Raw genomic sequence first — 22,551 nt, forward strand, 5'->3', positions numbered from 1 at the left:
GGGACGTTCAACGTTTCCTCTGCTATTTGAAGGAGGCAGGACTATGGTGAGCACAATGTACTCAGTTTGATTCCCAAATGTCTGCAGAATGACCTGAAGGTGACTATGAGGCCTGCTCACTGTATATACAGTGATGGAAACGGTGTCCTCTTGCTACTAACTACTTAATATATTCTTTGGAGAGGAAAGGGTCCTTCTAGCTGACGACCTCACGTGGGTTTATATAAGTGCTCCCAGTCAAGGGTTGGATCTGAGTGGACGTTTTCGTAGGGCACTTCTCTTCTACTGATTAAGCCCAAAAGGTGAGGCAGGTTGGTCAACCAGTGGGTCAATGTTTAAGTGGGATTACTCTTTTTGTCCTGTGTTGTCTTGTCTAAGAAAACTTTTCTGCTTACATAAAGATCATTAACCAACTAATCAAATTCAACATTTGCTAGTAATTGCTAGTATAGAACAAGTAAGTCCGAAGAGGTTGAGAGGATTTGTTTAACTTGGAGGGGATCAACTGCTGCTCAAATATTGAAGTTTTGAATTATATTTTTTTATTCATTATATTGATGGCTATAGTAACTTTGGATAATGTGAGTATTGCGAAAAAGGGAAGGTGTTTTTTATTTATTCCATTTCAAGTACAGTAATTTGGTATAGGCCTAATGTATGCCATGAATATTTAACAATCTTACATTTCATGCCCTTTAGTTATTTATCTACTATTCTTAATTCCCTTGTTTTCTGTAACGAATGGGTGAGAAACAGGGGATAACGGACTCGCTCATATTCATGTTTATCCGGGCACATCGAGAAAGGAAGTTTGAGTTCATGGTCATTACCCTGCAGAAGCTTGTGCCTCTGTTCTTTGCTCTTGATCCCCAAAATGATGCCAGGCTGATTCCAGTCTTTATTAGAGACTTGGATGGGCTCCCAGATACCATCCAGGCACAGTTTAAGGAGGGACACTGGACAATAACCGGAAGCAATCATTGTTTCTCATCTATACTGATAGATCAGACCAACAAAAATGTGAAAGGAGATTGTGGCATAATTGGTCTGACAGAGAAACCTGAGATGTACGTGCGTTGTGACTGGCCCAGAAATCAGCCGCGTTATCGAGCAGTTTATCACTGAAGGTGAAAACGAATATTGCGAAGAACGTCCACATCAGGAGAAAGGATCTGCATCTCAGCTTCGAGATGAGGTCGGTAAAGACCTGGTTACATTGGACAACAAGGTGTTTTAGTCTGCAGCTGCTGCTGTATCTGTCGACCAACTTGAATCTACTGGATAAAAGCAGTACACAAACTTCAGGAAGAGTGTACTTGAATCAAATGACACACTTTTGACAACACCAATCAAGCAAAACAACTTATTGTTGTTCCATGAGACGAAAACAGAAGAAGACCGTAAATAAGCTGAGAATGCAGCACTTCAAACATCATACTGAGCTTTATGGGAAGCTTTCATTGTGCTAGACATGGGGGGATTTGGAAGGGTTCTTTGGTCACAAATCTTCCCCATACCTACCTGCATTATCATCTGAAGGAGCACTCAACTCTTGCAACGAGTCAGTTTTGTTGGTATACATCATGGATGTTGGTAAGAGTAGCAACATCTCTATCGATGAGGAGTTAGTTGCGCTAGGTGTTTATGACTTCATTGTCATTGATGGTGGTGTGCTGATACATTCTCTTCCTGGTACAACTGTCCAAGGGAAGACCTTTGACTCATATTTCGACAAGGTATTCTGCCAAAGAGTTCACTATGACTCAAAACGATCAACAAGAGTAGATATCATCTGGGACCAGTATCGTGAACTAACAATCAAAGGAGGCACAAGGGAAAAGCGAGGAACAGGCACCCCACAACGTGTATCTGGAATGGCCAAATCCCAGGAGTTTGGCAGAAGTTTCTGGCACACGTTGACAACAAGAAGGAGCTTTTCTCATTCCTTTCAAATAAGTTGTTAACAGATGAAAAGTTCCCAGATGATAAGGATGTCTACATCAATGCAGGCTGATCAAGTCCACCATGTTGGCAGGGATCCAATGGGTCAATGCAATCATGAGGAAGCTGACACTCGTGTCTTAGTAGATCTCCTCCATGCCCTCCAAACATCATCACTAGGGTTGGTGCACACTGGAGGCACGGATGTGATTGTAATCCTTCTGAATTATTTCCATCACATGAAGGCTGTGAATGTGGCTGCAGAAATCTTGATCTGCTTTAAAGCTGCAGAGAGAACCAGAATGATATCCTTGAACACAATCTCTTCTGTGCATTCAATGGATAAGACAGCACATCTTATTTTAAGGTAATGGGCAAGCGATTCTGCTGCAAGTTGGTGCACATAGTGCCATTCCTCATGGAGGAATTTGCAACCATCGACGACACTCCATTCCAAACATCACCAAGGATGAAAGAAGTGGTGTCAAAATTTGTCTATTGGCTGTATTCCAATTAATCAAATGAAGAGATTGATGTCTTTTCTCAGAATGAGTCTAGTCTCACAGAAGACTAGGGATGTGGAGAGAATTCTCCCAACAAGTGATGCTTTGGATCAACATCTCAAAAGGAGTGTCCTCCAACAGCCCAACGGAGTATTGTGTACATATATTGTATCAACATTTCTAATTCATTCATACATTATTCTTTAATCAATTAAGTACATTTTTAATTCAGGTTCATGATTCCTGTTCAGAATCCCATTGAACATGGATGGGAGGAAGAGGACAACAAGCTGCTTACCATTTGGATTTTGCCCATCGCTAAAGATGTATTGCATTTAGATGGGAAGTGCAGTTGTAAAAGCACTTGTTCAAGTAGGTCTACCAGCTCTCGATGCAAGTGCATGAAAGAGAAGCTGAAGTGTACACGTCTGTGCAAGTGTAAGTGAGTGTAACTGTAAAGATTATTAAAAAGAAACACCTGTTTTACATCACCAGCCCTATGATTTTCTGTCTATTTTTTAAGTGATCCTGGACAAAATATGGGTTGTATCAGTCATATGATAAATATATCAGTTGCTACTTCTGATCCTGAATCAATATATACTTATAATGTTCAGATCAGATAATCTGATCAAAAGTTATAGCAGCTAAAACAATTATATAGAGACCCTTACAAACAAATTAGAAGTGTAAACAAAACTTTTGCATCAATTTTAAATGAAAATGACAAATTGCCTTTACACGGACCCCACTATGACTTTGAGAGCAGGAGCAAAAGACAAAAAGAAAGATATTAAAAACATAATATTGTTTGTTTGCTCTTCTGACATTAAACTTCCTATCCCTTTTGGAATTCTTATCCAAGTATTTAAATCGCCATGGAGACCAAATAAACCATAGGAACAATGATGATTGAGCTCCCCAGATCTTGTCTTTTTAAAAGTCTACAAACTGACACACACACACTCACACTCACACACACACACACACACACACACACACACACACACACACACACACACACACACAGTACATGTTTCATGGTCATAGTCGTGGTACAAAGATAGTGTTGTATCACCCCCTAGTGGAGTTGTACTCAACATTGAACTCATTCAATTTTTACTTCAACAATAAGGAATCACAAACAACCCTTCAACTACAGAAAGAAACAGCAGTGGTTTGGGTAGTTTGTTTGAGTATTCCTATACAGGCCACCAAAACAACATATTAAATTATACTTTACCATACTAAACAAATACATATACAGGAACCAAGGTTTATGATTCAGGGACTGACTCCATGTTAAATGATCTCTCGACCGCTAGAGGGATCTGTCAGGGTAACGTGTTATTAACGGCGTAAACGCAAACCAATTTTAATGGCGTTAATTTTTTTGTCGCCCGATTAACGCTCTTTTGGCTTGGCAAACGTTGTCGTTTTTTCACCTGCTGTCTAGCAACAACTAGTCACGTTAGAAAAACTACAACACCATACCGGATCTAGCTACACCGGAAACAAAACAACAAGCACGCCGCACAAACTTGTTGGGGCAAGCAAGGATACGGAGCGGGTGAAAAACTCCTTAAAAGTGTGTGTGTTTGTGTGTCACTCTGTTCGAGCCTGCATTAGAGTTCAATGTTATTAGCTGTTACGTCTTTCTGACCAATCACAGTTCAAGGCCTCAGTTACTCCCCTCTAGACAAATTCGACTTGGTTGCGACGTTGACAGTTCAGCTCAGGCTGCCGGATCGCGCTGCAAGGAATTTTATAAACGCTATAAACGCTATGTTATCCCGCAGTAATCAGCCCGACAGCCCTGAAACGTAAACGGCCCATCGGGAATTCTCCCGACTCTCCCGATTACCACTCCGCAACCGTGTGTGTGTGTGTGTGTGTGTGTGTGTGTGTGTGTGTGTGTGTGTGTGTGTGTGTGTGTGTGTGTGTGTGTGTGTGTGTGTGTGTGTGTGTGTGTGTGTGTAGGCGTTATTCGATAGCCTGGTAATGTGTATAGGCCTACGTAGGGTAGGAATATTCATACTGGTTTAAATAATAAATGTTATAGTATTTCCCATCTTTGCTGAGCAAGAGTTTTGTTCGAAAGTTCAGTGATTGAAACAAATCAAAGCCTGGACTATTGACGTTTTACGGTAGGCCTACCACTGGCATGCATCTACCCGATGTCAAGAGGACCGGGTTGAATTCACTGCGGGTCTCTCCTTATATCCATCTTACCAAATATATTTTATTACTGTCCTTCTCAACAATCTCTGATCTCACTAAAAGGCTAGCAGCAAGAAATCAAGGGATATTTAGAATGGATTTTTTTTTTAGATTAATCGCAATTAATCGTGAGTTAACTATGACATTAATCATGATTACATATTTGAATCGCTTGACAGCACTAATGTATGTATATATATATATATATATATATATATTAGAGCTGTCAAGCGATTAAAATATTTAATCGTGATTAATCGCATTAATGTCATAGTTAACTCTAATTAATCGCGATTAATCACAAATTATTTTTCTATGCTAAATATCCCTTGATTTTTTTGTCCCATAATTCTTCTCATTTTAATTCTCTTATCAACATGGTGAAGTGCATCGGCTTGCCTTGTGCAAATGATTTTTACACTTTTATACACTGATCAAAACAGGACGATACAAAAAATGAGCCTATAGTGCAATTGAACGACTGCTTTGAACAAATATCATTTGAACATAGCAGTCAGGCTACTGCTTCTTTGTTTTGAGCCAAAGAAAAAAAAAAAAAAAAAATTTTTTTTTTTTTTTTTTTATAAAATAATTGCGTTAATCGCGCGATAAAAAATTTAACGCCGTTAAATTTGGTTTGCGTTAACGCCGTTAATAACGCGTTTAACTGACAGCTCTAATATATATATATATATATATATATATATATATATATATATATATATATATATATATATATATATAATAGGGGATGCAGTACTTCTGGTGGCCACTGTGAGGCGTGAACCGGGAACATGATGCCTACAGAGCGCTGATCAGTGTACCCTTTCAGCTCTGCTCTTGTGTTGAGGACATCACCTCTTTCTCCTCTATGGCCTACACATGCTTATGGACAGTGTCCTCTCATACACAAGATATACGAGTAGAAGTAAATGTAGTATTAGTAGCATAAGTGGATAGAAAAGGATTATCTTTCTGATGGTAATCTATGCAAACTATGTCGTTTAACCGGAGCCGGAGCGTCTTGGGCAGTTGGCCCTAAACGCGAGCTCTGTGCCTTGTACAAGGCCGGGTTTCAGAGCGCAACCGGACTAACAAACCTTACTACCGAAAACCAAACTGTAAAAGCTAAATTCAATCTAGATCTAAGATAAACTTTTTAAGACATGGAGGTCAAACTGAAGACCTTTGGCTTGGAGTCCAAGGCAGTGAGTATAGCCACTAGGCCAGTAAGTCACTTCTAGGCTGGTTGAGTATCCTACACACTAACCACTACACTATAAAAAAGTAGGCTCCTCCCTCCACCTCCTAATACCTATATACCTATTTCTAGGTAGAAATGCCTATAATAATTAATAACTATAATAATTAAAGCTCTCAGCTGTCAGGACCCAGAACCTGAGAGCTGATCACTGAACTCTAAGCTGTCTCAGCACCAAAAATTGTCTTAAAACATTAAAACACATCCTATAGGTTACGTTGTTCCTTTACTGGCCATCATCACTGAAAGTTGATCATTGCATTGTACCTTGAGCAATAGCCAGCCACGTAAAGACGTTTTTAAACCAACGATAGACCGTGTGGTGTTTGTCACGTTTTATCGTGACAAAATGACCAAACTAAAAGCAAGAGAAAACTAGAGAAGCAATTGCACAAACACTAAAGCTCAGAAAATACACCATATGTACTACTTAAAGGCAAGTTAGTATGGTATGTAGTTAAAAAAAGGCAATTAGTGTCTAAATGACCAGTGTGTTGCATATCAAACCAGGCCATTGCATGTAAACATGAAGATTGTTGAGGATCCAAAACAAGGTGTAGGGTTATTGGAAAAGTATGTCGTCCACTGGGCAACGGTTTGTCTCTGGTGTATTATTGATTCACTGATTGGTAAATAACTGACTAAACATTTGTCCGCTCTGGAACCTCACTTTGAGGTAGAGTTGGGCATCAAGACGTCCTGGTGTAGAGGGTTAAAAGTTTTCTGTATCTGTAGCAGATTATTTTGTTGTTTTCTCGTACTAGGTCTAAAACTCCTGCTCGGCAGTGAAAAAACACTTCCTGATCCCCTTCCTAAACAAGCCTCAGACAGTTTGATTTCAGTGCTGTTTTAAATCACAGGAGACAAGATCTGGCATATTTTAGTTCATACAGGAAGGCATGCAGACCTGCAGATCGTAACCTGGAAAATCCTCCTGACCGACGTAGGATCATACAAAAACAACCGCTCGCTTTCCGTCATTGATATACTTGTTGATTTGATGGTATTTTGCTAAGAATGAGTTCCTTCTTAAGTTCCACCCTTCAGGCCTTGAGAGGACTTCTGTGAAGATGGTTTGTTCCGCAGAGCAGGGATGGATAGAGCCCTGGAGAATCTAAAGAGACGAGACAAAGGAGAGAACATTGAAAGACAAACAGAATTAAGGCCACACATGACTAGAATAAGGATAGTTGAGACAGCTGTTGCGCTCGAGTGGAGGGTGTAATGAAATAATAAATGTCTATTCATTTTGTGCCTGAAAGTCTAAATTTCTGACATTTCTTGGAACGTTACAAAAAAGCATCCTGTTCCACTGACACGTTTTCTCACGTTGTCTTTGTGTACTTTTTCTGCAATTCCGATTTTTCCACAGCATAGATAAACATGATCCCTGCTCCGGCATCGGGCTATTCTTAGAGCTGAATGCCTTGCCTTAGGGAGGTGGAACACGGGCTGCGTTCACCTCAGAGGTAAAGCCATGAGATCACGGTACTGGAGGCCAAGCGTAATCCTGAGAAGATTGTTTTGGATTCCGCAAGTTTAGACAAGGGCTCAGAATAATATAAGTATAATAATATATTTTGAACACTGGCTCCTGATTGGTAGATGCCAGCGGCCTCCAAGGTCAGCTCTAATAAGTGTATCATCTCCAAGACGACAAAATCTGAATTTGTGTGTATTTGCTGCTCTGGAAGACGATTACCTTGTAGAACAAGCAGGCGCCCATAGAGAGAGGGGTTAGTGAATACATCGGCGCCCCCTCAAAACAAAGGCTTGTTTTAACACGGTATGATGTGTTGGAATGCCACACGCCAAACGCCCATGTTGAGGACCCTGCATGGTGTAGCCTGCATGTGTTCATCAGTTGTTCAGTTAATCGGATTCAGCAGCCACAGGTTTCATTGGTTGTTAAGTATATGCAGAACTCGAGAGACTTGATCAGTAAAGTCATCAGATTTGGTTAACCTGGTAGAATTCCAGGCTGGTTAACAGCCAACTTGGTTTAAACTCTGAAACCAGGTTGGCACCTCTAAGTACTCTACAGGTCAAGTAGGCTAAAAGCTAAATCATGCTACTTGTTACAGGAAAATATGCTACATGCTAACTGTGGAACATGCTAAGTATGCTACATGTTAATTATGCAGCGTGTTAAGTATGATACATGCTAATTATGCAGCATGTTAAGTATGCTACATGCTGAGAATGCTACATGCTAAGTATGCTACATGCTAAGTCCACTACATGCTAAGTATGCTACATGCTAAGGATGTCACATTCTAATGATGCAGCATTTTAAGGAAGAAGAAAGGTTAACATGGGAGAGGGGTGAGGCAGCAGACCTCATAATGAACAAACAGAACATTAGAATGACCTCCAAAACTTTACTTCAAAATCCTTCATAACAATGAGGGAACACGGGACAGTGCACGATGAACTGTTGTCACATAGCAACAAGACATCCATTATTGAGCTGGGAACTGACATGGGGAGAAGCCCAAATGACAAGTGTGGCTGTTCCTCTGGGGGTTACAGCAGAGGGGGGTGTGAGCAGAACAACAGCATACTAATAACTGATTACCAATGTATCACTCTGAGCTTAGAGGACAGCATCTCCTTCTTCTGCTCTTTAAAGGGTCCCTATTTCACCACCAGGTAGGACTTCAATCCACCTCATTGTGACATCACAACACACATCTGGGTGGACACTCCTCCTTGTGATGTGGTTCACATCTGCAAGGCGCTTGCAACCGCTGATCAAAATCACACCTGTTGGCCTTATCTATGTGTCATTTGTAACTTATAAAATATAAGGAAAACAGGGAAAACAGAATGGATGATAGGACGAGGGAGAGAGAGAGAGAGAGAGAGAGAGAGAGAGAGAGAGAGAGAGAGAGAGAGGGGAGGGAGTAGTTTACCTCTTGAACATTTAACCTCTGTAAAGCTGGGGTTAAAATGGTCCAAACATGCCAGATTTCCACCCAAATATGTATTTAATCATCCTCCCTGGCGACAACAGATATAAACAATCGACTTTGGCACCTCTCTGGTAGACGTTGTGCGCTTCAAATAGGCCTGGTGTTTATTTCAACCTTTCAGTCCTCATCATGAATACTGTGATCTGGGTCGACCTTACAGACAGAATGCACTTTCCACTCCTCCATCCCGTCTGTGGTTTGTTTAGTTGTGTGAATTGTGCATCACACAAGTAACAAGTGCAAAATGCAAAATGTGATTTTCTTAAAACGTCCTGTTAAAAAAGCTGAGAATAGCACAAAGTATCAACTGCCTTGCGGTGAAAGATTGATCAAAACATGGCATACATCTTTTAACATGGTAAGTACATTAATTAACGGTTCCACAGTTAGTCGTTGTGTACGTGTCGTTAGCTGGAACTGGAAAAGCCTCTGGATGCAAACTTTTATTCCCTCCCAGACCCTCATGGGGTCCTGCGTCCTACGTGGGTTTGGTCCGTCCTTCTTTTGGTCTGTCCGTCTGTCAGGGTTTCAGAGAGAAAGGACTAGGTGCCTTATCCACATAGAACCCATTTAATTTGTATTTCTAGGGACACAGAAGATATGCTTTTAAACAAAATAATAATGACACAAACGTTGCTCCCCAATTGTGGCAACAATCTTAAACTCTGCGCCGATATGAAGACCTTTGAAAGCTGCTCGTGTTTCATTATCTTGGGATTTTCCTCGGGACCCCTGCACCAAGTCACAGGACGGCCCACATTGAGCTCACATCTCATGGAATGTTGACAAAGACCAGCAGAATCAAGCCCTCGCTTTGCAGAGTACTCGTCTCCTCTCGTGTCCTCTCCTCGTCTCCTTTCTTCTCATTACCTCTCTCCTCATCTCCTCTCCCCTCCCCTCCATTCCCCTCCCCTCTCCTCTTCTCTTCCAGGCCATTTCAGTGTTTTAACCCTTGTCTAATGTCATCCGTTCAATCGCCAACGTCAAGAGGAGAGAGTGAAAGGGACTAGGAGAGTTGGAAAAGGCAGCACAGTGTGTAGCTGAACCCCAACGTGTTCCTACAGTCAGACAGAAGTCTAGACAGTAAGCCCCATGGCTTTAGGTGAGATGTGTTTGTTTTGCAGAGCAGCATGCCAGCTACCAACGGTGGACCCCACTACCACCAGACCCCCAAGGGCATCAACAGGTCCTTCCCTGCATGTTTGATCCCTGACCCTCATCTTTGGAAGATAATCCTGGTTCTGTTGGTCCCAATGAACCATGCTCAATGTCCGTCTGAGGTCAAGAACTAACCAGCGATTGGCTGCAGCAATGGATGATGTCACTGGACCGAAAAGATGCAGCCATAGTCATAACAACTGTCGTCTAGGAGAGATAATCAGGACACCTGTTGTGTAGGTGAGGTAATCAAGAAACCTGTTGCCCAGGTGATGTCATCAGGACACCTGTTGCCCAGGTGATGTCATCAGGACACCTGTTGTGTAGTTCATGTCATCAGGACACCTGTTGTGTAGGAGATGTCATAAGGACACCTGTTGTGTAGGTGATGCATCAGGTGTTGTCCAGGTGAGGTAGGAGCAGCAGCGGAACGTGGGTACAGGTTTAGCTTTGAGTTTTGAGTACAGAGCTGAATCGCTCCATAGCGCTCGATTTTTTGTTGTGGTTGTTGTTGTGCCCGATATTTGTTTTCCAGCTGAGCCCTTGAGTACCTAGGAATGATCCCTGGCGCACACACACAACCCTACAGCCACCATGTTGTACTGCATCACGATGCTGTCGGATGGCGTGTGGCGGCATGTTACATCATGTGCATTGCCGCGGATACGACCTCATAGTGGCCCCAACGAATCCTGGGACTCCGGTTCGCTGGCGAGGATCCGGCGTCCGTTGTCACTGTAACTACGGTTCGGTAGGAAGGAAAGTCTGGAGAGAGACAGAGAGAGAGAGAGAGAGAGAGAGTGAGAGAGAGAGAGAGAGAGAGAGAGAGAGAGAGAGAGAGAGAGAGAGAGAGAGAGAGAGAGAGAGAGAGAGGGGGAAATAGAGAGAGAGAGAGATTGAGTGAGAGAAAGAAAGGGAGAGGGAGAGATAGAGAGAAAAAGAGAGATACATTCAATTAATTGAATTGAAAGCTGATTCAAATACATATTTTCAACACGTCTCCATGTTGAGTGGTTGAACCCCTGCATAAGACTACACCCCTCAAACCCTCAACCGTCCAGAGCAGATTCCTTTCAGTGTGCCCGGGCCGTGGGACACAATGGCCTAACAAAAGGATCTCCAATGCTGGTTTGCTCTCTCCAATGCTGGGAGTGTTCTGAGTGTTGTGTGTAGGACATGTAATCTCCCCGAAACACAGAGGGAGAACGCAGGAACGCTGAGAAGGAAAGCAGGACAGATTACTCTCTGTCCAGGAATGGGTAGGAGGCCTGTAGATGTTGGGTGGGCAGACATGAATAACAGCAAAATAATCAAAAGAATTGAGGTACAAGCCAAAATGAAAACAGTGCTTTCTTAGGAAAACCTGATAATGCAACGGCAATAAATAAGACAGGAAAAATGTTAGACAAAGGAAAAACAGACGCACTGGTCTCTCCACTCAAGGTTTGACCGGTCGCTTTAATATGCCCAACTCTTCCTCATTTCCCAGAAGCATCTAGCATCTGATTAGCACACATACAAGTCAAGGACACACACAGGAATATTTCCTTACGGGAAAACGGGAAGCTCATTGCTCATAGACCCAAACAAACTGAAGATACCAACCGCTAGCAAAGTCACACACTTATACACCTTCTTTATCATGACAGCTGTCGTAATCTCATTTTATGGCACCTTCACTCTCCAAGAAACCAAACATTTGCTAATACAGGTAGACGTAGCCCTAGCAACAAAACCAATGTCATTGTCTTCTGCTTGCTGCCCATTTTGTGCGAGGCCGTAGTCATCGAGTCAACCTTTAGGGAACGATTCTGCTGGGTTCGCGGGTCCACTGCCCCTCTCCTAATAAAACAAATGAACTCCAACTCTGAAGTTCTTATTATTCTTTTTTTTTACAATTATGTCTAAAAGTACATTGCATTATGTTTTTTTTTTTTTTCAGTTTTTCTTAAACCTTTTTTAAATTGTCTGTAATTTCTGGGATGAATAAAGTACAACCATAACCATAATCAAATAAGAAGGCTATTTTCTCTTTCCCTTACCTCTCTAGTCCTCTGCTCTCTCTTAATATGGGTATTTTTTTATATCAATATATTGAGGGCACGTTGTGATTTGAACCAAAACCCCTCCAATAGTGTAATGACGGGCCTGGTACTTTTTCACCATGAGATTCTTCTAGCCGCTTTGGTCGCGAGTCTGTAACTCTCCTGTCCTGAGAAGAACTAGGCTTTAATTCAATCTCTTCATAGTCTTCTGAGAGCTGCTCACTTCCAAAATGTCCTATGGCAATATTTTGCGTTGATCTGATTTATTTGAATAGTCATGCAACAGCCAGTAAGAATAGACCAGTACAGTCCTACACAGCGGCTCTGTGAGGTCAAAACCAACAACAACACAAAACACAAACCTTGTCTTTAAACAAAAACAAGCCAATGCAGAGCTAGCATCCTTTATGTGGCAAAGGTTGTCTTTTTTTTTTAGATATCACTTTCCACTAGATGTGTATCTCTTATATTCATGTGTTATAAACACAGATTATTCTTTATGTTTATTATATATTTGATGTATACAGTATATATATGTCTGCAGCCCAGTTGAAAGGGTCTGTCCTCTAGGAGAGGGAGGGGCTCAACTGGGAGAGGGTCTGTCTCTGTATTCGCTTTGGATGAAAATGAATAAATCACAGTCAATGTGTGTGGAAGAAGTATCAAATATTTTCCACGAAGAAAATATTAGGAAATAAGTTGTGAACATCTGGATGCGTTCAGAACAGTTCCGCTGCCATATCAGATTCAGATTCAAGTTGAGGCAGACAAATACAATCACAAGACCATAGCTGAACTGATGAAGTTGGGGTTAGGCTTTTTATATAATACTTTTCACTCTCAATTATTCTTGATGTAGTTCACGTACAGGTCAGCAGTGACACACACTTGGTGTTATGTTATATCCACAGCTTAAAGACAGACGTGTTATCGAGAGAATCAACGCACAACAGGAGGTGTTTTGACAGCAGCCAAAGATGTTTAACATGAAGATAATCATCGTCCTTTTTCGTCGTATTTGTCAATAATGTATAGCTTCTACTTCCTAATGTGGACAAACATTATTTTGAATTCATCCCTACATTGACACTGCTCATTCTGTGTATCCAGATTTATTTTGTGCATACATATTTCTTATGCACATTTTACTCTGTCTGCTACTGTCGTGTTCTTTCTGATGTGACACCTGGATGGCCCGTTTAGGATTAAGTGAATACAATTTTATCATACCTTATAAACAATGAGAATATCAAACCACACAGATATTACAAAACACATCAACCCATACCTGGATATATCATGAACCCATGACTGTAGAACAAAGAACAAATAGACCAAAATGACCCTCACCAGAGAATTGAAGAAAGAGCTAGTCATCAAACAGAAATACGTGTGCAAGAATATTCAAAATTCAATATTCATTTATTAGGAAAAAGAAGGGAATATAGATTATTTAATCTCTTTCAATTAAGTTTCTATGCCAGATTTCATACAATAGTTGGATTAGTTTGTACTTTGTAGCCGCTCCCATGTTTATATAGGCTCAAAAGTTCTTGGCCTCACATGTAAGTCCCTTTGGATGAAATTGTCTCAGGACTGCATCTAGAGGAACAGTAATGCCATGTGGTGCTGCCATTCAAATTAGCATTAATTATAGCTGGAATCTAAATAGTCTAGTAGTGCAATGCCAAAAAGAGCCTGTTTGGAACGAGCCGATTGCACGGCCGCGAGCATGCGAGATTGATGGAGAACCGCTCATCCAAACAACTTAACATTCCAGACAGCACTTAATTGAGTCCTAAGCAATACAACCGCCAAGGGTGAAATTGATCGGATGAACGGTTGTCGAAGAGAACCACACAGACATAAAGAGTGTTGTATGAATAGTTTGATGCGTGGGGTAGAATGGCACTGATGTCAGTATTTTTCTATCTATGGATTAACGTATAAATACATGGACCCACAGAGAGAATGGGGGACCCACAGAGTTCCAGATGACTCATATGGCGGTGGAATAAACAGTTTGGGAATGAGTATAAAACAGTATGCTCCAGATAGCATAGCTAGCATGGAACATTGATAGCTATGCAATGATATTAGCCTCTATTGTATTGGGTCAGAACAGTCTCATTAATTGATGATTGCACAGAGAAGGATTCACAAATGTATTTTGTGATTTAGATATAAATTACTCTCTTCTCACAAATTCATTTCAATGCACACACAGATGGATATCGGTATGTATAAACGTAAAATAAATCCATAAACAAAAATAAGTTTCACAAACACATTTCTGATCCACACACAAATGTGTCTTGTTTTAAATAAATGTAATATAAATCCATAAACATATGAATTAAAAAAATATTTGCAATTTTCATCAAAATGTATTTGGATGTTGTTACATTTATATACAAACTGTTAAATTTGAATTTAAAAGACGCTTTTCATTTGTGAACTTGTCATTTAGGTGTGAACTGGTCTGTATTATATGTGGATTTTTGAGACTCTCCTGACGTGGCTGGATTCACAAATGGATTTTTTTCTGTAGCTCTCTGTAGCCAAGCAGATGCCTCCCTCATTTTCAGCCAATCATATGACTGCAGTGACTGGGTTTTTAGATTGTAGGTGTCGTTTACTACTTTAACGGCACCGACAATCCCAAAACCCAGTCGAAACTAGATGGGAAAAGTGTGTAGTTTAAAACGTGAAGCAGCTTTTACTTCTTCGCCACCTAGAGATTGTTAGTTATGTACGATCATTCAAAAACCCCATGTTATTTCCCAGACATTTGACCGAGGGAACCGGGAGGCTCGGAGGCTGGAATATTCTTCACGGGTCGGAACTGCAGTCATGTGATTGGCTGAAAACGAGGGAGGCATCTGATTGGCTACAGAGAGTTCCTTGTTGAAAAAATGCATTTGTGAATCCAGCCACTTCAGGAGAGTCTCAAAAATCCACACACAAATGCAAACAATTTCACAAATGAAAAGCGTCTTGTTAATTCAAGTTTAACAGTTTGTATATAAATGTAACAACATCCTAATACATTTTTGATGAAATTTGCAAATATTTTTTAATTCATATTTTTATGGACTTATATTACATTTATTTAAAACAAGACACATTTGTGTGTGGATCAGAAATGTGTTTGTGAAACTTATTTTTGTTTATGGATTTATTTTACGTTTATACATACCGATATCCATTTGTGTGTGCATTGAAATGTATTTGAGAGAAGAGAGTAATTTATATATAAATCACAAAATACATTTGTGAATCCTTCTCTGTGCACTCATTATTAATGAGACTGTTCTGACCCCATACTATTGTGTTCAATCTGTGTGTGTGTGTGTGTGTGCGCGTGCGTGTGTGTGCGTGTGCATGTGTGTGTAGGTGTGTGTGTGCGTGTGTGTGTCTCTTGAGTCATGGGGATAATGTGATTTCAAAATGACTCTAATGTCCTTGTTTGGGTCCTTCTTTTTAGGAAAAAATTGTGTTCGTTGTTTACTAGTTTAACAGTATATTTCCCGTGCTTTTCGGGCTACAGCTGCATGCCTTAAGGCAAATTCATAACAGTACATACAATGAGCCAAGAAAGTGTTGTTTGACTCCTCGCCAAAAGGTTCTGGGTTTGAACCCCTGTGTCCACAGCCTAACCTGTGGGCCTCCGAGAGCAAGACGCCCCCTAACCGCTCCTCAATTAATTAGTGAACTCACTGCATGTCTCTTTGGATGAAGTGTCTGCCTAATGACTAAACAGCGACACCAGTACATAGCCTAACACAGGACACCTGCCTTGATGTCCTGATAAAGATAGGACACTTTTCTTTTTTCAACAAATATCTCACCGCACTTCATTTAGATCAGAGACGAACGCCATATAAAATGAAAAATGACTACACCAAAACACACAGAAGTCCATTTTCATAAAGGAGATTACTAAACAATGTGACGTCACACTGTGCATAACTCTGAAGTCTGTCAGACTTTAGAGTCATGGTGAGGGTGACCTCATCATGACCCCTGCCCGCGGAGAGGAGGGAGCTTTGTGTACCTTTCATTTCAAGCTAATAACTTTGGAGGGACATGTCGGGATGTCACCCTGGCTCAGATGTCGCTCTCTGGAGTGGAGGCGGGGGGAGGTTTTCCAACAGTAACGCTATGGATACTGCAGGAACAAAAGGATTAAACTGACATGTTGTCGTTACTTTCTCTCTTTCTTTCTTTGCTCCTTTCTCTAACTCTACATGCGTTCCTTTCCTTCCTTCCTTCCTTCCTTCCTTCCTTCCTTCCTTCCTTCCTTCCTTCCTTCCTTCCTTCCTTCCTTCCTTCCTCCCTAATGGAGTGTGTGTGGTGGATGTCTCCTTTCGTCTGCTTCCCATTGTCAGCTCAAAGAAATGCAGGATGAACCATCAAAGTGAAATCCGTTGTTTGTCCGGGTCTACTCTCTCCCAGGAAGTGCTTTGATTGGTTAATGAAGTCTGATGTCCTGGGCTCCCGGCCAATAAGACTCGAGTGCAGGTCTGCACAGCTGGCCGATGGCAGCGGCCTCAACCAAAACATGAATCACAGAATCACGGCCGCAATCAGGGTTTGATTCTCTCCATGTTTTGAGAGTTGGAGAGCGCTACAACATATTTGGTTTGCGATAACAATAATGAACAAATGTTCATATATAGTCATGTTTCTGGTGGGAACGCGGGAATACAGAGTAGAGGCAGAGCTTCTTATGAGGTTTCTCATAGTCCTGGTGGTTGAGTGACAATAGGCCGGCCTTTAACGATACATTACTACAGTGGCTAAAGTTATTATTACCTTTCTGCTGGTTTACTTTAGGACTTCAGAGTCACCCCACACTGACTTTATTGTGGCCATGTTGAGAATTCACCTGATTCTGATTGAGTCATTTCTTTGTACCCCGACAAATTGCAGGATACCCTACAGGAAGATATGCTCAGCCCCTTGAAGTAAACACATCCAGGGCCCCCATCTGTCCCCACTCATCCCTTCTTGTTTCCCAGACTGTTTCGTTTTAGGTTGAGGAGGATAGGGCCGGCGGTTGCTCAAGGGTGGACAAATTGAAGATGTCACGTACTCTTCTTTTGTCTCTGTGTGCACGGAAAAAGCAAAGCCATTTTCTACAACCACCAATTCTTTAGCAGGACACTGGTTACACATGATGGACTGCGTAATCTTCAGTGACATTATATAGGGCGGGTTTGTGGGAAATTAAAATAGATAGATAATCTTTCTTATCCGTGTTTTTTGTTTTTTCCACACTTTGCCCTTTTCCCACAACTTGCATGTCATCGGCAGCCAGAGGACCGGCTGGTAATCTGAGTTTAATTAATCACAGCGGAATATCTTGGCCTTTCCACTCCCCAATCTGCTCCCCATGGGCCTCAGCCACCTAGCAGCCATCTTGGTTCCATCTTGGCTCTGAACACTGACTGGCTGGGGGAACTGGTTCTGCCTTCAGTACCCCATATGGAACCAAGATGACTAAGGTCCATGCCCTGGTGTTGCAGGCCAACAAACTGACCAGTTTAGTGCACTTGAAGAAATAACGTTACGTGACGTTTGTAATTCACCCGTCACTTCATGTGTATTTCAGTAATTATTTGGTGGTGTAGAGTTCGTAGAATAGAGGAGAAGAGGTTTAATATCCAGAGGCAATGCTAAACCGCTCCCACTCGGACTGACAACCGAATGTTAAAATAAGTTTAATCAAATAAATATTATCCAAGCATCTAGGGCAGGCCTATTCATATGGCGGCCCGCGGGCCACATCCGGCCCAGAAGCCCCTTCCGAGTGGCCCAGCCCGTGGTCCCGCAAAAAGCGCATAGAAAAGTAAAAAAATAAAATAAATATATATATATATCGAGCCTTGTATTCAGAAATTCCTACAGTAGTACAGACCCTGAATGCAACACTCAGCGCAACCTAGCAACAGGAACCTAGCATCATTCAACCCTCAATTACGCGCGTTGTGTTTAAATGTCCATGGTCTGTCAAGAAAGTGATTGAAGGCGAGTCGTCTTATCTGAATCCAACATGGCTTTGTCAACTCAAAAACGCCAAGTGGACACTGAAAACCGTCGGTTTAACCCTGCCTGGACTGACAAGTATTTATTCATTTTGCCGCCGAATCCAAACGCCAAACCGATGTGTTTAATTTGTAATGAGTGTGTTGCGGTACTTAAAGATTACAATAATAAACACTCAACTTTCCGCTCAAGCTTTCCCGAGGGATCTCAGGATAGGGCTGCAAAGATTCAGAGTTTGCTGGCATCTTACAACCGGAGCTGTGCTACTATGATGCGGACATGCACGGCCCAAGAGAGAGCTACAGCTGCTTCCCTTCTTGTGTCATGGATCTTGGCAAAAAAGAAAAGGCCATTTACAGACTCTGAAACCGTGAAAGAGTGCATGCTGGCCGTCGTGAATGAGGTTATAAATGACGACAAAGTAAAAACAAGCGTGACCTCCATTAAAAACGTACCCCTGTCAGACACCTAAAATATTCGCAGGGTTCAACTTCTTGCTACTGATGTGTTAGAAACGCTTTTAGAAGGCCTGAAGAAAGCTGATGTCATGTCTATAGCAGTAGATGAGTCCACAGATAAGACGGACACCGCCCAACTGTGCATATATGTCCGTTTTTTTGACTGCAAATGCTTCAGAGAAGAACTGCTCAGCTTACTGCCGTTAAAAGGACACGCAACAAGCGAGGTACTCTTTGAGAAGATTTCAACTTTTTTTTGAAGACAATGGCCTTGATATGAGACGTGTGGGCATGCTTGTAATGGATGGGGCTCCATCCATGACGGGAAAAGTTAAAGGTTTGGCTGCACGTTGGTCCGCTGTTGCACCTCAAATGATATCCCTACACTGCATTGTACATCAGACGGTATTGTGCGCAAAACTAAGCGGAGAGCTCAAGTCAACAATGGACAGCGTGATGGCAACAATTAATTTTATCCGCTCCACATCAAGCCTCCAACACCGCCTATTCCGCATGCTGCTGTCAGAAATGTCTGCTGAGCACCATGACCTGCTTTTGCAGAACGACGTCAGGTGGCTGTCCTTAAGGCAAAGCGCTCGAGCGTTTCTGTGATCTAAGAGGGGAAATCACAGCCTTCCTCGGCAGCAGCAAGCATAAAAAAGCCGAAACACACTTGAACCGAATGCTGGATGACAACTTCATTGGCGATGTCTGCTTTCTCAGTGACATATTCAAACACCTGAATGACTTAAATGTGGGACTACAAGGCAGAGACAAAACTGTCATTGAACTGGTGGAACAGATGTGCGCATTCCAAGTCAAACTGGATCTTTTGGGGACCGACTTGAGCACAGGCTGAATGTTGCATTTTCCGACGCTCTGCAAATGCATCTCATCCCCGGCACGCATTACCGCTGTAATGACGGATTTTGTTGCGAGGTTAAAAGAAAACTTTGCTGATCGATTGGATGGACTTGCTTTGCAAACAGAGGTGATGTGTTTTGCCAGAGACCCGTTCACTGTCGCAATAGAAGGGGCTTTATCCGCCAAAGCAAAGGAGTTGGCCGTTCCCATTGACGAGGGGAAATTCATTCTCGAACTTGTGGACATGCGGTCATCCTTAACCATGGCACAGGAGATGCGCACCAACGGGCCTGCCAGGTTTTGGGCTGATGTCAACCCACATCAGTTCCCTAATGCCCCGTTTACACCATCCCGCTAATGGCCGCTAATGGCCGATGGACCACCGATGTGGAAGTCGGGGTGATTCGGGTGACATCGGGCTAAAAATTTATGATCGGGTCAACTTATCGGGGTAGCATTTACACATACCCGATGTTATAACGATAACATAACGATTTATGCCAGGGAAGACACCCGAAGTTCGTTTGGCGTCATTTGACGTCATTTCGGGAGAAGGCAAAGGGGAGACTGGTTTAGACTGATATTTATTTATATATTTATTTATATTACAATAGCGATTTTATAATAATAGAACGCCGGTTCTAAATGGGCGAAGTACCCTTTAATTATAAAAGTAGGACATCCATCCATCACCCCCTATTTATACCCAAGTGCCAGATTGAGGGTCTTCCTTGACACAATCTGGTCACTCACAATCGTTAATTGTCTAGGGTTCTCGAGGGTCTTTCGTGTGTTGAGGTTGCCGATATAAAGACGATAAAACACGATAAAGCGCGGAAGATTAACGAATATAGCCGATGTGCCCAGGAAAATTCTCGAACGATTTGCGATGTTTTACGTTATACTCCCATTCTATTCCCGATTATAGCCGATTAGACCATAGCAACACCTGGTAACCGATTCTACCCCGATAGACCCAAAATTAACAAACATGTTCGTTCTTTGCCGATGTTGCCCGATGTTGCCCGATCATTGAGCATTTCTTCCCGTTTCTTCCCGTTGTCTAACGATGTTCCCGGGAAGAGTAACGGTGTTTCCCGATGCAACCACGCTATTTGCCGATGTTATAACGATAGCTGCTGATTTAGCCATCGGGCACCATCGGGGCCCACTATCGGGTAGGTGTAAACAGGGCATAACGTCAAGAGAGCAGCAGTCCACGTGCTAAGTACGTTTGGCTCAACATACACATGTGAATCAAGCTTCTCACACATGAACTCAATTAAAAGCAGCTCTCGTTGCTCACTGTCTGACAGTACACTTCACGAATGCCGCCGAATTGCATTGACATCTTATGAGCCCAGAATCACTGCTCTCATTCAGAAAAAAAGATGTCACTTCTCCCACTGAGAACTCAGCAGTGAAACTGTTGCATACATAGCAACAAAAGGATGTGTAACTAAGTGAGTAACAAAGTATTCATGTGTGTTAATCTACTTAGTTATTTCTTGTTTTGGGTTTGTTTACCAAGCTTTAATATGCCTGGTTCTGGTTTTTTCATGCACTTTGGCATATTGATCCCAGGGGGGATATGCTTGTTTTAATATGTGACCCAAATGTTTATTTTATTTATTTAAATAAGGAAAAATCTGATAAATATTTTGTTACATTTTTTATATTTTGTTTTCAATGCACCTTGTGTTTTGCTTATTGGTCAGATATGACAATTATTTATTTTATTTTGTTTCAAAAAGGAAACTGGCTTTTGATAGTCCTAATATTGTTGACAGAGTTTTGCCTAGGTCAGATTCACCAAAGATGTATTAATGTAATTTTTCAGTTAATAAAACGTTTGTGTATTTAAATACATTCATTTGTGTTGGTCCAAAATTTGTCATTACTTGCTGCTGAAAATGTCTGGCCCAGCTGAATTTCTTGTTTGGAAAATCTGGCCCAACTGAATTTGTAATTGAATAGGCCTGATCTAGGGGCTCTCGTTAAATGAGCCATCCCGATTCTTTGCAATGATTTTAAAGCAAATTACATACGTTACACATCACACGCACACGTACAAACAATCACACACACACACACACACACACACACACACACACACACACACACACACACACACACACACACACACACACACACAGGGTGAGCGTCTGTCTGCCTTGCTCTATCACCCTCCTGTATTATGAATAAACTATATGATAATATGAATAACAATAAATTAAACATTAATTCACACTTTCATATCTGCTGATGCCCCTCTCTCTCTCTCTCTCTCTCTCTCTCTCTCTCTCTCTCTCTCTCTCTCTCTCTCTCTCTCTCTCTCTCTCTCTCTCTCTCTCTCTCTCTCTCTCTCTCTCTATCTCTCTCCCTCTCTCATATAAAACATTAAGACAGACTGAGCTCCTAGATACGCCCACCAGGTACCAGACCCCCAGTAGTCGACAGTCACACAGACGCATTCTGAGAGCCATCTCCACCACCAGCTGCCGACCAACAAACAAACCCTCCGGTCTCATCTTCACCCTGCAGAACAAACACTTCCTCCAGCAGGCACACGACAACTACTGAGGTCTGGGTTGTTGATATTTATTTATGGATATATAATTTTTCTTTCTATTTATTTGATTATTGTTTTTATTTTATTCATCAGAACTCACAATGCTCCCTCTTTGATTGACAGGAAAGAGTAGACAATCACAGTGGAGATCACACAACAAACAGGGAAAGAAGGTCATGAGTTTTATCGCATATATCTGGGCTACCGAAATGCAATTCATAGGCTGGGGGTTAACGGTGCTAGGAGCAAGACAAATTCGATTTCTGAAACTTGTGAAACCCACATTAAGTCTTCCTTGAAGCCTAGCGGCTCTACCTGAAGAGTTTACTGCTGGATCGTGACGTCCCATACCGGACGCTACGCGTCTCACGGTTACACACACACATCGAAGCAACTCACTCAACGTGTTCTGCTGTGAGAGGAGAGCTCCTGGGCAAGGTTAAGGAACCTTCATGGCATCGTGTCTAATCTTTCAACGGAGGAGACATCATTCAAATCAACGC

General features: G+C 41.9%; 1 protein-coding gene across 1 annotated transcript in view; it reads right to left on the reverse strand.

The window, feature by feature from the left end:
* Positions 1 to 8,302: 8,302 nt before the first annotated feature.
* Positions 8,303 to 22,551, reverse strand: part of LOC115532669 (5-hydroxytryptamine receptor 4) — a 49,390-nt gene continuing 35,141 nt past the window's right edge. The window contains exon 7 of the mRNA XM_030342550.1: positions 8,303 to 10,823. Within this exon, the coding sequence (XP_030198410.1) occupies positions 10,730 to 10,823 (94 nt within the window). The 3' untranslated portion in view covers positions 8,303 to 10,729. The remainder of the gene's footprint in view (positions 10,824 to 22,551) is intronic.

The sequence above is a fragment of the Gadus morhua genome, chromosome 19 (assembly GCF_902167405.1).
Source record: "Gadus morhua chromosome 19, gadMor3.0, whole genome shotgun sequence".
Taxonomy (NCBI): Eukaryota; Metazoa; Chordata; class Actinopteri; order Gadiformes; family Gadidae; genus Gadus; species Gadus morhua.